The sequence below is a fragment of the Hippoglossus hippoglossus genome, chromosome 6 (assembly GCF_009819705.1).
Source record: "Hippoglossus hippoglossus isolate fHipHip1 chromosome 6, fHipHip1.pri, whole genome shotgun sequence".
In the NCBI taxonomy this organism is placed as follows: Eukaryota; Metazoa; Chordata; class Actinopteri; order Pleuronectiformes; family Pleuronectidae; genus Hippoglossus; species Hippoglossus hippoglossus.
In genome coordinates this window covers 27,573,157-27,588,000 of record NC_047156.1, presented here as the reverse complement: position 1 = coordinate 27,588,000, position 14,844 = coordinate 27,573,157, and the positions used below count along the sequence as shown (strand labels likewise).

Here is a 14,844-nt window from a genome sequence, read left to right as displayed (position 1 = left end):
ACTTGGTCTGAAGTTAAGGCAGACCTGTTGTCAAAGAGGTGCAGGGGAACATACGTGTAATCTCCATGACTTGTCACTAACCTCCAGCAGTGAAGCACTCAGTGCCTGCAGCTTCCTGGACGAGTGTTCACAGCTCGGGGTGAAACCAGGACACGTTCCGCGCTCATCGGTCACGGTGTCATGTGGTGGGAGGTGAGACGACCAATTACATTCCGCGGCGTAATGTGCGCACACACGCACGCCCCCACCCACCCACACACACACACACCCACACACACACATACATATTGGTAGATGAAACCTGGAAGTCGATCAGCAGTGTGAGTAACTGTAAAGCCGCCTGTCGTCCCTCTTCTCCGGTTCTCCTCCTTCTCCTCCAGTCCTTCGTGTCTGCAGCACCGACCAGTCCCAATGTCTCTGCCCGCCGTGTCCCGTCTGTTCAGGAGCGCGCTGAGGACGCAGCTGGTCCCTGTGGCTAACCTGACGTCCAAACCTGCCAAACACACTGTCACTGCAGGGGTGAGTGAGTGCACGGCTCCACGGACACAACATGCGCCTAGACAACAGCTCCTGTCCCCGCACAGCAGCAACACACACCCCGCTACATCAACGGGAGCTTTTCTGCGACGGTGCGCCGCAGCCTGTTGTGACAGAATAGTATGACTTTACCTTAACTGCGCCAAACTGTCATGGTTACACACATGGTTACTCAGCTTTTACACAAACTTTACACCATTGCTTCTCCCATACTAATATTTCTAATATTCATGTGTATGAAATATTAGTTTCCAAGTGCAGTGAAATACCGACCATTTTGATGTGAATGCTTTATCAGGCGACCAGACAAATAGGTCTATATATTCAACACGTCAGATAAGTGCGTCAGTATCTCGCCATTATTCCGCGTAATTCCAACACGTACACGTCTGGCAGCTCACACACCAACAGCAAGTTACAGACAACGTCTCTAATACAAGTGCTCCCATTAACCACAGCACACAAAGATAGAAGAAAGTGTTAGTGAGCACAGCAGAGGTTTGATATTAGTGCAGGTTTAATGTGAGGTCAGTGTGTAAACACGTTCAGCAGGAGCCAAGTCCCTGACCTTGAGACAGACCAAGACCCGACAGAGTGAAACACAGACTTTGTATGAAACCTGTGCTCATATTATCAGCCCGAGGAATTATAAAGTCACTGAAATGAATTTTTTTACTACATTGGACTTTAGACTTGTTTGGTTAATCTGATTATTTATCAGATACTCAGGAACCCGAAGGTTACCTCACAGTATACTGGTTTTAGTTTAAATACACTCAGAGTCATAGGCTAACATGAATATGTAAGAAAAATTTAATAATTTTAATAATTATCCAATATGTATTTGTTTCACATTAACAAACATGTTACAGTTCTCTGTTTATAGACAGTTTTCTTGCTTGCTACTTCCCTCTGTACCAAGGACAGAGACAGACAGAGATTTTACTGAGTTAACAGATCTGTAAGAGCACTAGGGGTTTGAAACGTATTTATTCAGGACATGTGGATTCAGCTGAAACAACAGTGATGCATTAGATGCATAGAAAACAGTAGTTTTTTTAGTTGCGGCTTGTAGTTAGAATTACTGGAGGAATTCTGAAGTTCTGATTTTTGGATTGAATCCTTAGTGATAAGTCCTCGGAGGGGGATCCCTCAGTCACATGTGGCTCTAACTGAGGTTTCTAATCAGGTGCTTCTCTCTGTTTCACTAAAGTTGACAACCTGAAATGTGACTATGGACAAATGTGACTAATGTTTGAACTCTGTGTTGAACATTCTTACCAATGCTCAAAATTAAAAAAAAAAATAAATTAATACAAAATTAAAAAAAGATAGTAGCACTTATATGGCACTTACATATAGCACATTGTAGTTTGGCTTTCTTGAAGAATATTGCACTTTCTTGATTCTTGCTGTTCTGGGTTTGTACCCTCATGGTTGAATGCACTTATTGTAAGATGCTTTGGATAAAAGCGTCAGCTAAATGAAATGTAATGTAATGAAGTCTAAAAAATGAATTGTAGTATTATTAATCAATCCCTTTGGTATCTCACAGGAGCAGGTCATAGCTTTGACAGCCATGTTTGTGGCCATCCTGGGCCCCTCTGGCTGGATCCTGGCTCACCTGGAGGACTACAAGAAGAAGCAGTAGATGTCACAGCTGAAGATGCTGATGACAGCAGCCGCTCTGTCAACCCACCCTCCCTCCACATCTCATTCTGCTGTGTTTCTCGTAAACAGATGAGATTCACTTGTTCCTTCCTTCTATGATAATGTGCATGTGCACCTGTCAACCTCTTACTAATAAATTAAGGCTCAATACATAGACTACGGCTCAGTGTGTGTGATGTTTCATTTTAGATTTTCTTCTAATTATTATATATACCAAAGATATAGATAGAATGACAATGATAAGCGTTTCAGGCCTACAACTACAGATTACGTTCACAACAGATGTATCTGTTGTGACCGTAATCTTTTTATTGATAGACTAAATGTTTAGTGTACAATATATCAATCAATCAATCAATCAAATTTTATTTGTATAGCCCATATTCACAAATCACAATTTGTCTCATAGGGCTTTAACAAGGTGTGACATCCTCTGCCCTTAACCCTCAACAAGAGTAAGGAAAAACTACTAAAAAACCCTTTTAACAGGGTAAAAAGAAGGTAGAAACCTCAGAGAGAGCCACATGTGAGGGATCCCTCTCCCAGGACGGACAGAAGTGCAATGGATGCCACGTGTAATGGAGAACATCAGAAAGATAAAGGTTTTAGCAGCATTGATAAGGGTAAAGATTTTGAAGTATAACTGAAGGTCAGTGAATTGGTGGATTAATGTCGTTAATGGTCGAGTATCTGAGGAGAAATACTATGTATCGAGCAGTCCTGCTGCAATCATAGTCTGTGGTCAGCAGCCAGCAAGATCATGATCCACCATCAAGATCGGATGCCACTATAGTCCACAGTCATTGTCCACTGCCACCATCAGGATCCACCATCAGCTGCCACCTCGGTCGTGGTCCACCACCAGTATCTGATGCCAACACGATACAGGATCTGCCTTTATTATCACGATCAGCCAGCACGATACAGAATCCACCATACTGGATCCACCATTACGATCTCTGATACGTGATCCACAGATCTTAATCCATGATGTGGCCACAGCCGCGGCCCTGGATCTGCGGACGATAAGGCAAAGGGACTCCGGGGAAGAAGTCAAGTCAGGAACATGTATTGATGAGATATGAATTACTTTGATGTGATAAAGATTGAGAAGAGGAAGGAGAAGCTGGAAAGAGAAGCTCCGTGTGTCATGTGTCCCCCGACCTTCTAGACCTATAGCAGCATAACTAAGAGCAGGTCCGAGACAAGCCTGGACCGGCTCTAACTATAAGCTTTATCGTAAAGGAAGGTTTTAAGCCTACTCTTAAACGTACAGATGGTGTCTGCCTCCCGAACTGAAAGTGGGAGATGATTCCACAGGAGAGGAGCTTGATAGCTGAAAGCTCTGGCTCCTACTCTACTTTTAGAGACTTTAGGGACGACAAGTAAGCCTGAATCCTGGGAGCGCAGTGCTCTAGTGGGTTGATAAGGTACTAACAGCTCTTTAAGATATAATGGTGCCATATTATTAAGGGCCTTGAAGGTGAGGAGGAGAATTTTAAATTCTATTCTAGATTTAACCGGAAGCCAGTGTAGCGAAGCTAATACTGGAGAAATGTGGTCTCTTTTCGTGGTTCTTGTCAGGACACGTGCTGCAGCATTTTCGCAGCTATATCGTTAGATAATGTATCTCTAAGTTGTTTAGGGCCAAGTATTAGAACCTCTGTCTTATCTGAGTTTAATAAGAGAAAATTGCGGGTCATCCAGGTTTTTATGTCCTTGAGACATGCTTGGAGTTTAGTTATTTGATTACTTTGTTCAGGTTTTATTGACAAGTATAACTGGGTGTCATCCGCATAGCAGTGGAAATTTACAGAGTGTGTCCTGATATTGTTTCCTAGTGGAAGCATATATAATGAGAATAAAATTGGGCCGAGCACAGAGCCTTGTGGAACACCATGGTTAACTTTGGTGCGCACAGATGACTCATCATTAATTTGCACGAATTGGGAGCGATCAGAAAAATAGGATTTAAACCAGTTTAGGGCGGTTCCTTTAATGCTAATTAACTGTTCTAGTCTCTGTAATAAAATGTGATGGTCAATTGTGTCAAATGCTGCACTGAGATCTAACAGAACGAGGACAGACACAAACCCCTGATCTGAAGCTATTAGAAGGTCATTAGTGACTATATCAGAAAATAATGAAAAATCATCATGTGACGGCTGTGGCTAGGGGGCTTGAGCGGTCGTCCTATAACCAGAAGGTCAGCGTCTCAAATCTAATCCCCATCTGCGTGCCAAAGTGTCCTTGGGCAAGATACCGAACCCAAAGATAGAAAAAAAGGTCTGCCCATGGATGTAAATCCAGACCATTTACCATTAGTGTTCAGTTTGTTACCTTGCAGACTTTCTGTAACCCTCTGAAGTTCCAAGATGTGAATTGAACTTCTAATTCACCAGGCATAGAAATCAATAGGCGGCCTTACAAAAGTGGAAATAACACCCCTTAAACTTTTGAACAGAAATGGAATGACAATGTTAGGTCTAAAAGCAGTTTTCTTACAAGAAGCTCTGACCACTGTCACATTTATTGAATATAAACTATATTATACAGCTAATACTATTTGGATTCACTTAAAATACATGTGGTTTCAGTGGTTTTTCTCAGGTATTTGCATTATTATTTACATTTCTGAACAGAGGATTAAGTCAGTGCTGTCGGTTTTATTGCAGTTCCCACTGTTCACCACTAGGGGCAGACAAAGGACAAAAAAATCACCACAACGTTCTAGTTGAAAGATTTTTATTTCATGAAAATAATTACCAATGGCACTTAATTTACTCCAGTAAAATTAACTTTACACCATTTGAATCTGGTAAAAGTTGAGCAACACTGATCCAGGAATGAGGACAATAGGAATAAACCAAAAGTTCTTTTGAACTTGACATTTATAATTTGATTCACTTATTTTCTGTTTGTCCATCAGAGAAAAATCTCACCGATACATGTGGCGTGTTTACAGTAAAATTACATGGCTTTCAGTCTTCTGTGCACACTGCCCCCTCTTACAAAACATGAAGCTTCATCCCATGCAGCACTCAGGGATTTTCTGGATGAACTGTACCAGCCTGTATTGACGCCTATTCTGCCAGACAAATAAAAATAAAATGGATGTGCTTAAGGAATAACCAAAATCACAACTGTCATTGTAAATCAGCATTATGAGATTGAGGCAAAATAACGAGATTAGTTTTAGGTTATGAGACAGTTGAAATTGGAACTTTTTGAAAATGATGAACGATGCAGCATATAGTCATTTACTCCTCTCTTAGGTACACCTAGCTAAAACCAATGCATAATGTAGTTTTTGTAGAAAGAGAGGTGTTTTTTCATGGTCAGTCTGGACAATGTAGTTTGTGGTGCTGTTCAACAAATGTTTCCCAATATAATGCAACTAGGTTGAACAGCACCATGAACTACATCTTCCAAAGAAATCCAAAGTCATCAAAAAGACGATTCAGTTTCAGCTCAAAGTGAACATTATAAGCTTCATGAAGGAGGACGTACTGAAAGGCTACTGCTGTTGACTGGCTTTGGATAGATGTACTGTAATGTACTGTACTGTAAAGCGCTTTGAGTGGTCATCAAGACCAGAAAAACTCTATATGAATACAGGCCATTTACTTTATAACCTATTGAGGGAAGTTGCTCATGACTGAAATAGTGAATCTCCCTGTTTGTCTAAATTGACTCCAGGACTCCACATCTCCTCATTTGGACTTTGCATGAGTATTTTTCCCAAACATCCCCAAATTTTCATTCATTTTCCCTTGGCTTTTCCTGGTGGTAGCAGGTCGGACATATGCATCAACTGAACAGCTACTTTTATTAGTTACTTGATCTTCTTTTAGTGTTGGGGCTTAACATTCTCCGCATTTCTCGGCCTGTAGAATGAGCCCTTTATATCTTAATACTGTGTATTTACATCGAGAGCGGGTCCTTGGAGGCCACCTATTTTTTCACAGTGGTCCAAACTGGAGAAACTGAACACGTTTGAGTTTGTATGAAAACAGAAGGTTTACACAGTTTGTCTTTCATGTTTCCTGTGAGTCTGATGTAAAAGGCTGAGTTTGCCCTGAGACAGTTCCATCTGCATGTGTGGAAAAATGTTGTGAAAAAAAAAGTGTTGTATTTAACAGTTAACAGTTCACATTAAAGCACTTGTTTTGGATTTTTCCCCAACACAACAAGACACCCAGGAAAACACGTTTATTGTCTGTAAGGTCAGACAACAAGATAGTTGTATCAGTGTCTCCAGTCGAGATAGATTAGTGTTGATGCAAACTAGCTTGAAACAGAAGTGAAAATATCCAGACTGAATTTATTAAGGTCACAGTGTAAGATGCAGTAACAGAACCACAGATAACTCCTGTCCTCAAGGAGCTAAATTACACAACCATAAAAAAATAAAAATTCTCCAAAATGTACAGCATTAACAGCAAGGCCATGGGATTAACACAACTCCATTTCTTCCTGCAGCAGCCACACATTTCAATTAACTGCTTTGATTTTCTACTCCATCAAGTCTTTGTAGTAACAAAAATTGTTTCATTTTTCTTATCTCAGGGGATTGTGCATATACAGAACATACAGTATGTACAGTGAGATGAGCGGAGTTTCCTCCGTTGTTGATAAAAATCAGTCTCAATGAAGCGACATTTTAAGAAATTACCGTTTGGTGTGGAAGGGAATTATCTCATCTTGGTGCATAATCTGAAGACATCCCATTAAAATTTGTTAATGAAATAAGATAGGGAAATAAATCATATTTCTCGAAAGTCCTCAGTTAATGGTTATCATGGTCACTGTCCAGAAACTACTCCTGTCCCATTGTTGGTCCTAATTGTACTGAACGTCTGTAACCTGCTCTTAACAATCCAACTGTGCTGTCATCAATGTCTACTCATTCTCTAATTATGGCAATTTCCTATTTTTAGATATTTCGATGAAGATATTTTACTTAAACCAGAAACTTCTACATTCTAGCTTCAGATTGATTTGCTGCATATTTACATGCATCATGAAGCTAACTGTTCATATGGAAGTAAACTACTGGACTGAAGAGTAGCTAGTGATGTACAATGGGAAGAATTCAAGACATCTTTGGTTTCAGGGGTTTAAAAACTTCTTTGAGGAGATGATGATGAAGCTTGCTGTCTGCTTTCTTTACCATTGCATAAGTTAAAAGGCTCCTAACCCTTGTTCAAAGGCAGTCTATTGTGTATCAATGACAGTTAATAGAACAACTGGTCCACTAGCTTTAAGCTAACTGGTTTTAATGACTGATTCCAGCATGGCTGGTGTACAGCTGTTCAAGTTCATCAATGGTAGAGAAGTGGAAGTTTCTGATCATGTCCAGGCTCTATTACTCCGTCTTTGCTCCACAGATTCTACCTGGATTTTTACCAGCTGTCTTGTTTCTGTTCCATTAATGCTAAAAATTTAGATTGTTGACTAGATGAAGCTGGAAACTGCTCCAAGTTCACCGTGTGGTAGCTCCAGTGTGTTAATTCCATTAACTGCATATTGGTTTACTATTAGTTTAATCAAAACTTACTAAAGTTAAATATTAATTCCAAACCAAAGTCAAATCATGTGGAGAAGAGACATGTGCTCAACATTAAATACAGTTCTGTTAGTGGTGTCAGCTGATTCAGCAGGTTTCAGTCATTACGTGCATCACTTTTAACAAAGAATAAAATTAGATGTAGAGTATGTCTGTATATGAAAGTTGTACATGTGTGATGTTAATTCAAAAGCACATGTCCACTTCCACAAGCAACAAATAGCATAAAGACTGTGGGACTCAATTAGCCAATAAAAATACAACAATAAAACCTGATGGCATGCACAGAAACTGTATACAGGACCTGTCAGCATTCAAACCACTAACTGGTTTGAATGTTGTGACTGATGTACAGGGCAACACATTTTTAACACCATCATCGAAACATCATATTCACACTTAAAAAAAATATGAGCAATCTGTATTTGGTCAAAAAGATTGAACGGCTACAAAGACTTGGGAATAAAACGAACAAAACAAAATACATATCATTCAAAGAGATTGGAAAAGATCCAGCAAAGGTCATGTTTGGGTTTGTCAAAAAAACTGACAACAGTCTGTAATCAATTCACTCTAAACAAATAAACCGACAAACTAAGAAGTTGAGCAGAGAAACTATGAAGACATTCTCTAGTCTGTGTGATCACAACTTAAAATTTTCAACGGTGTCATAACAGGTTACAGGTGGCAGTTAATGTTAATTGCTGATTTAAAACCTAGAGAAGACAGGCAGTCCAACTTGAATTGATCTAAACAAAAACGATGAGGAATAACAAAAGGGCAGCAGTAGAAATGGTTATAAAGAAAGACAGCCCTGAAGAGAAAACACCACTTTGGATATTAGAAAATAGAAATTAAGGCCTCAAAGGAAAAGCCAGGATCTTGCATAAAACCATCATCTTCCTGTATCAAAAGAGCATCTGTCAAAATGACTGTTATCCAGTTACTGCATGGAGTCCAACATTCACATACTGAGGTTGCAGCTGGTTTCACAGTATACCACGCTATGAAAAACAATGTTCATCATATCATGTACACTGTACATTTGCACATTAACAGTGCAACTGAATGGAGAATGTCAGCTGTCCCCAAATAAGGAAACTAGAATTTAGCAGCATGCCATCACTTTGGACATCACAAAGAAACATGGGGTTGGCTTGAGAATAAAAATCCAGTTGGAAGAAGTTATGAATTCGAAGTAGCAACCAAGAGAGGAGACACATGTTCACCCATCTTTAACAACAGCATCCCTCAGCACAAATCAAATGTATCAAATCAATGTACGTCCCACTATTATATTGATCCCTAATGAAAGAACATGTGCACATTTAAACTTTCAAATTAGACAAGTGTGCTTGTACCTCTGTCTCTGTGAGGACACTTATTGACATTATGCAGACCCTGGCCTCAAACACCTCAACTAAATGTCTAACCCCAAAGCTTCGCCAAAGCTCAACCTAACGCTAACTGAACCTCAGAGTCAAGTCATAACCCTCAAACAAAATGTCCTCACTACTTAGGTCCAAGTCTCAAATTGGTCCTTACAACTATAGAAAAACACAAACACAGAACCTAAGAGGTTAATGTCATCCGCATACTACTGCAGAACAGCATCATGCTGCCTCCACATCACACAGGAAAAACTGCATACATAATAATTAAGTGTGTAATGATTATTTGTCATTTTTAAATAAACTGTCTTTGCTGTTGTGTAGTGTATGCCTGCCCTGTGATGTGAATACAGTTTTTAGCTGTCTTACAGTGACATCATATAGATGTCTCGACAGCTAATTAAAAGGCTTAGTGCTGTATAACACTTGCTGCTTATTTCTTCATAGTAGACTAAAATCTGTTCTGTTCCTGCTCCATCAGCAGGAAGTGACATCACGACCCACATCTGGCTGGTTTACAGGTGGCCCAGGATTTGCCGGGATGTAGTAATGTACCATGTGAAATTTGGGTGCAGCTGGTGTGAGAGTGATCCAGCAGCATCAGGTCCACCGAGACAAGCCTCAGCTCTGCTAAAGGGTGGCAAGGACCCTGAGGAAGGAGATGATGAGGACACAAAAGGACTGTCCGACCCCAAAAACAAGAGCCTCCAAAGAGATCATCCTCTTCCCTGCCGCCTTGTACACGCCTGCGATGGCTGCACCTTAAAAATATGACAAAACATTACATAAGTATAAATTAACTGCATAGTTTGACCTGTTTTCTGATTTTAAACCATGGAATTCTAGAAAAATGGAACTGAAATAATATATATATATATATAATAATAATAATAATAAATATATATATAAATATGATAATTCTTTGCCAAACACTTCCGATTAGAAAATAACAGTTCATTGACGTATGATAGCGTAGATTTGGCTGGATCTGGCCACGTTTAACTGGACTGGTATTTGTTATGACATAAACCTGATGAAATGCAGATCCTTCCTTTACATGAATGTGATGTATGCAGGGCTCCGGTCGAGTGGTTTTATTCCAGTTTATTCTGACACAGCCTATAGACAACATTATTTTAATTTTCTACATCAAAATACTGTCAAACTGTGCCAGTTATACCAGATTTTATCTCTCCCACATTCGACCTGGCTGCTTTACAACATTCAGGCATTAGGGCATAAAGAGAGGGATGCAGCTCCGGCAGGTGGCCGGAAGCTGCCTAACGTTTTAGGTTCAACAGTTACAACGGCACTCTAATCAATTTGTTTAACTAATTAGAACTTCTTGTACCAACTAGCAAGAGTAAAAATATTTAATAATTTAGTCAACTAATAGTGCACCTCCCCATAACTTACTGGTGAGGAGTCCCCCACACACTGGTCCCACGATGCCCATGAGGAGGATGGCAATGGGCATGAATCGGGCCATCTTGTGCTGACGCAGCGTGGCAAGGGAGAGGAGAGCTGCAGGCAGGTGGAAGACCAGGGAAGAAACCGCTGCCCACAGAAACACTCCGTACCACATCTCTGGACAAACACAGTCATGCAGTCACACATCACTTCATGCTAATCAGATAAGTAATTATGAACAGTTCTACATGACGCTGGAGCAATTTAATCAGATTATGAAATTGTTCATTACCATGATTCCTCATTCCACTCACTACATCTCCTCTGTGGAAAGGATTTTGACAAATATAGGAGTGACAAATGAAAGGAAAGACCTGAATACATAGAATAAATATGATACCATGCAGGTGATGATGGGTCATGGTTTGTCGAGTATGATAATCGTTGGATTCAAATGCGGTGGCTACAGTCTCCACATTTTAACAGAACTGAACACCTATGGGAGATTTCGGAATGACAGTGCTGTCCAACCACCACCAAATAGGGTAATTTCTTTTGTGGTGTTCAATCCATTAGAGTTTCACACATCGGTACAGTCTACAGGTTCATGGGGAACAGCTAAGATGGAGACTCAAGTCCCAGTCAGGAGAGGGCCAAGTCCCGTACTTCAGCCTTTGAGTCCAAGACAAGTCACAATATCTTCTTAATCACATTAGCTGCCACTTAAAAAATGTGCACATCAATACAGCAGCAGTTAATAATTTATTACATTACTATTACTGTTTTATAATATAGGTGTATAATTCTTTCCTAAACTTAATCCATGAAATACATAGATAATCTTTACTGAGATAGATGAGTACACAACACAAGGAGTCCACATACCTCCGGTATGGTGTCCACAAAATTAGTACTTTTATATTGATGTTATCTTGATGCCCTTATTGTGCATGTTTGGACTACAGATGGGTCCATTAGTATTTGGACTAGTGACACAACCAATGGACTATGAAAAACAGGCTTTAATACCTTAATGTGTAATGTCAGTTTTTACAGTAAACTCTATGGGATATTTTTTATCAAAACCCTTGAATTAAAGCTGAAAGTTTACACTCCCCTCTATGAATTTGTTATAAACCGATTGAGCAGGTGTAAGGAGGGAAAACTGAAGAAAACGTGTCACTTTATTGCATTGTTGTGAATGAAATAATCGCTTTAGGCTGAGAAACTCAATAACTGAGAAGCTCAATAATCAAATACAAGCAGTGGCCAGTCAGACATTTTCTTACCTCAGGCTTCCCCAATACTAAGCAGAGCACCTAACTATAGCAGCGCACAGGGATTTTAATTCAACGTTACGTAACGTTATTATACAGCTAATACTTGAAGTTAAAGGTGGTGACATGAGCTAACAGCAATAACGTGGAAAATCACAGCAACTTGTATCAACCATCGCTTGGAGCAAGTGAGAGGTTTGTTTTAACAACAGTTGAGAGTTAGCAGGAAGTGAGCTCGCTGCACTAATGTACAGGAGTTACCTAAACAAGGCTAACTGTGCGTCCAGCTACTAACCTACAGGGAGACATTTACAAGAGAACTGACCAAATGTAACACGGTCGTTAACAAGGAAACACATAGTGTGATATTCCTCAACCTGGTGTTATTAAGCTTTGGTAGCTAACAAGATAGCAAACATTAGCCCACCTGAGAAGTCGCTGAGAGATGTGTCGTTTCCTCGCTGTGTGCCATTTTTCCTCGGCACTAAATTCAACCCGAGTATTTGCTGGACAAAACCGATCTCACTGTATCTGTCCGTCATCTCTCACACCGACACTGGACGCTGCATGAGGGACAGATGGACAAGAGACGTGGGGAACCATCAGAGTGGTTTGTGTGGGATTTGACAGCAGCAGGCTTTTCCTCTGCTCTCTTTCTTCTTCTCTCGGTTTACTAGCGGATCGCAAACAACTTAAGGTGTGTACCGCCACCTACTGTACAAGAGTGTGTAACATCATGTAATTTAACACATTTAACCCATCAGCCCCGTCTTCTATAAAAATAACGAGTGCCTTCCTGATTTCTCTTATTCCCTCTCCATCTGTCCCCAAAACCCCCATTAGATCCCACAAATTACAGCATTTGTTACACTTCCCCATTATAAATAGTGTAATTTAATCCAGTGTTATCAAATGTTAGTCTTGATATAAGGATTTTATGAATCAGTTTTATATTTTATAATATCTCCTTCCTTTCTGGTCCTCCTCCCATCTTTTCTGCCATATTTTCATTCATTTCTTCTTGATTATTGCTTTCCCTTCTCCTTCGCCAAGTTGAACTGATACTGATATTTATTTTCTAGGTTTACCTTTTGCTAACTATGCTAACTAATCAGCATACTCATACCCTACCACTCGTGAGCAGGAACCCATGAAAAGTGAACGTCTATACCTGTGAAGTCTTAACAAACTATAGAACAGCTCAATTAGTAAATCTTCTCTGATGGATATTGTAGATTGTACCTTTCACAGCTTGCTCTCCTTCCTATGAATTAAAGGCAATAAAAGCCCCCAAAATATGCTTAATAAATAAATACAATAAAAAGTAGCTGCTTAGTCAGAGCATAATACCACCCAGTCTGGTCTGACCTCCTCCACCCACTGTAACCCAATAATGGTTGCCGTTATCTCTGCTGTGAATACAGATAGATGATTGGATAATCTTTTGGAGATTGATACTTTGAACTCAGGGATATACACAGCAAATCCAACATGCTCCTGCTTGTCTTTAGATCCATCTGTGTAGATTTTAAGGTAGTTGCAAAAGCTGTGTCTGAGATACACACTTGTTTTAATGGTCACCTCACCTGCAAACCAATCTCTTTTATTTTCCAGGATAGTCATGGCTACTTTAGTCTCTGGAAATAGCCATGGTGAAATGTTACTTATTGGGGTGGACTTTAAGGCCTCCATTTCATAAACCGGTCTCTTTCAGCATTTGTCCACCCAAAGCCGTGACCCCTGAACTTGGTATATTCCCAGCAGTCCTGTATTGTCTTGATTGAGGGATTTTCTTCCCTTCAAGCGGCTCCAGTATGCTAGTGCATGCGTATCTCTTCTTAACTCAAGTGCTATCTCTCCTGCTTCTATGAGTATTGCATTAATAGGGGTTGACGCAGTGATATATACTGCAAACTTTCCATTTTTTGTAAATATGACTTTGCTGCTGCTCCACAAGCAATGCAGCCATGGCCTATTGCAGACCTCATGCATGCCCTATATATGTTAATTAATGCTTATTTTCCTGCCCCCCCAGTCATAGCCAGCCACTGCTCGTAACAGGTTTACTGTTTAAATGGTTATATATTTTCCATGTATATTTGTTATCAAGCCACAGACCCAGATGCTTAAACTCATTTTCTCTCTCCATCTGCTGACCATATAATGTTAGCTTCTCAGCACCAAGCGTGCATTTATTAGTGATCGTGTAACAAGACTTGCTTGTTGATAGCTTAAACCCCCAGTCATATGCCCACTTTTCCATTTTCCTTTTCTTATATTCTTTATTGTATGTGAGACATTTCTTCCCCTCATCCAGATGTCCCCACCATCTGCGTATGATGCGTTGGATGCATGGTTCTAGGTTTGCAAAATTATCATTTATCATTATATTGAACAAAACAGGGCTGATTACACTCCCCTGAGGGTCACCATTTCCCCCTGATACCTCTGCTCCAACCTTCACGCTTATTTTCCTATCTGTTAAAAGTCCTTTACCCAGTTAAACATTATTCATTCAATTCCCATTTTATATAATTTGTTAAATAACCCTTCCCTGCATAAAGAATCATATGCCTTTTCAATATCAAATATACTATCGCAATCAACTCTTTCATTTTCAATTTCTCTCACTAGCATCTGTTGTAGATCTTTCTTTCTGAAACCCATACTGATAATTACTCGATTACCTTTTTGTTCCAATTCATGAGATAATCTGTGAATTAGTATCTTCTCACTATGTACTGCAGCAAATGCCCTACATAAGACATCTGCCTTCTCTCTGTCTGACAAAGCCAGCCTGTCACCATCAACCAGTACTGGGATTTAGCTCGCCTTCCTTTTTCCACTCAATGGTTTGAACATGCCCCAGACATCCCCTAGCTTAACTCCTCTACCCATGATGGAGCAAAAGTCTCTCCATATCCTCTTTTTTGTACATTTGACTATCCTTTTTCCTTAAAGCCCTGAATGCCTTGTTCCTTGCTTTAAT

The 14,844-nt window shown here is 40.0% G+C and overlaps 3 protein-coding genes across 3 annotated transcripts in view; 1 reads left to right on the top strand and 2 right to left on the bottom strand.

Moving 5' to 3' along the window:
- The window catches only part of LOC117762746 (cytosolic carboxypeptidase 4), a 169,983-nt gene extending 169,782 nt beyond the window's left edge, over positions 1 to 201 (bottom strand). Inside the window, exon 1 of the mRNA XM_034587325.1 lies at positions 82 to 201. The gene's annotated coding sequence lies outside the window, so the exon portion shown is untranslated. The remainder of the gene's footprint in view (positions 1 to 81) is intronic.
- Positions 202 to 271: 70 nt separating this feature from the next.
- Positions 272 to 2,364, top strand: LOC117762762 (cytochrome c oxidase subunit 8B, mitochondrial). Its single transcript, XM_034587356.1, has 2 exons — positions 272 to 519; positions 2,093 to 2,364. Exons 1-2 carry the CDS (start codon positions 412 to 414, stop codon positions 2,186 to 2,188), a joined length of 204 nt encoding a protein of 67 aa, XP_034443247.1. The 5' UTR covers positions 272 to 411; the 3' UTR covers positions 2,189 to 2,364.
- A 4,043-nt stretch (positions 2,365 to 6,407) lies between these two features.
- tmem170a (transmembrane protein 170A) lies at positions 6,408 to 12,523 on the bottom strand. Its single transcript, XM_034587355.1, has 3 exons — positions 12,283 to 12,523; positions 10,585 to 10,755; positions 6,408 to 9,929 (listed from the first exon to the last, which is right to left on the bottom strand). Exons 1-3 carry the CDS (start codon positions 12,395 to 12,397, stop codon positions 9,799 to 9,801), a joined length of 417 nt encoding a protein of 138 aa, XP_034443246.1. The 5' UTR covers positions 12,398 to 12,523; the 3' UTR covers positions 6,408 to 9,798.
- Positions 12,524 to 14,844: the final 2,321 nt, after the last annotated feature.

Bases quoted from the DNA above. Each gene is read 5' to 3' on its own strand.
- LOC117762762 (XM_034587356.1), top strand. From the start codon at position 412: ATGTCTCTGCCCGCCGTGTCCCGTCTGTTCAGGAGCGCGCTGAGGACG. The intron at 520-2,092 runs GTGAGTGAGTGC...GGTATCTCACAG, and splicing joins AACACACTGTCACTGCAGGG to GAGCAGGTCATAGCTTTGAC.
- tmem170a (XM_034587355.1), bottom strand. From the start codon at position 12,397: ATGACGGACAGATACAGTGAGATCGGTTTTGTCCAGCAAATACTCGGG. The intron at 10,756-12,282 runs GTGGGCTAATGT...GTGTTTGTCCAG, and splicing joins ATCTCTCAGCGACTTCTCAG to AGATGTGGTACGGAGTGTTT. The intron at 9,930-10,584 runs GTAAGTTATGGG...CATATTTTTAAG, and splicing joins GTGTGGGGGACTCCTCACCA to GTGCAGCCATCGCAGGCGTG.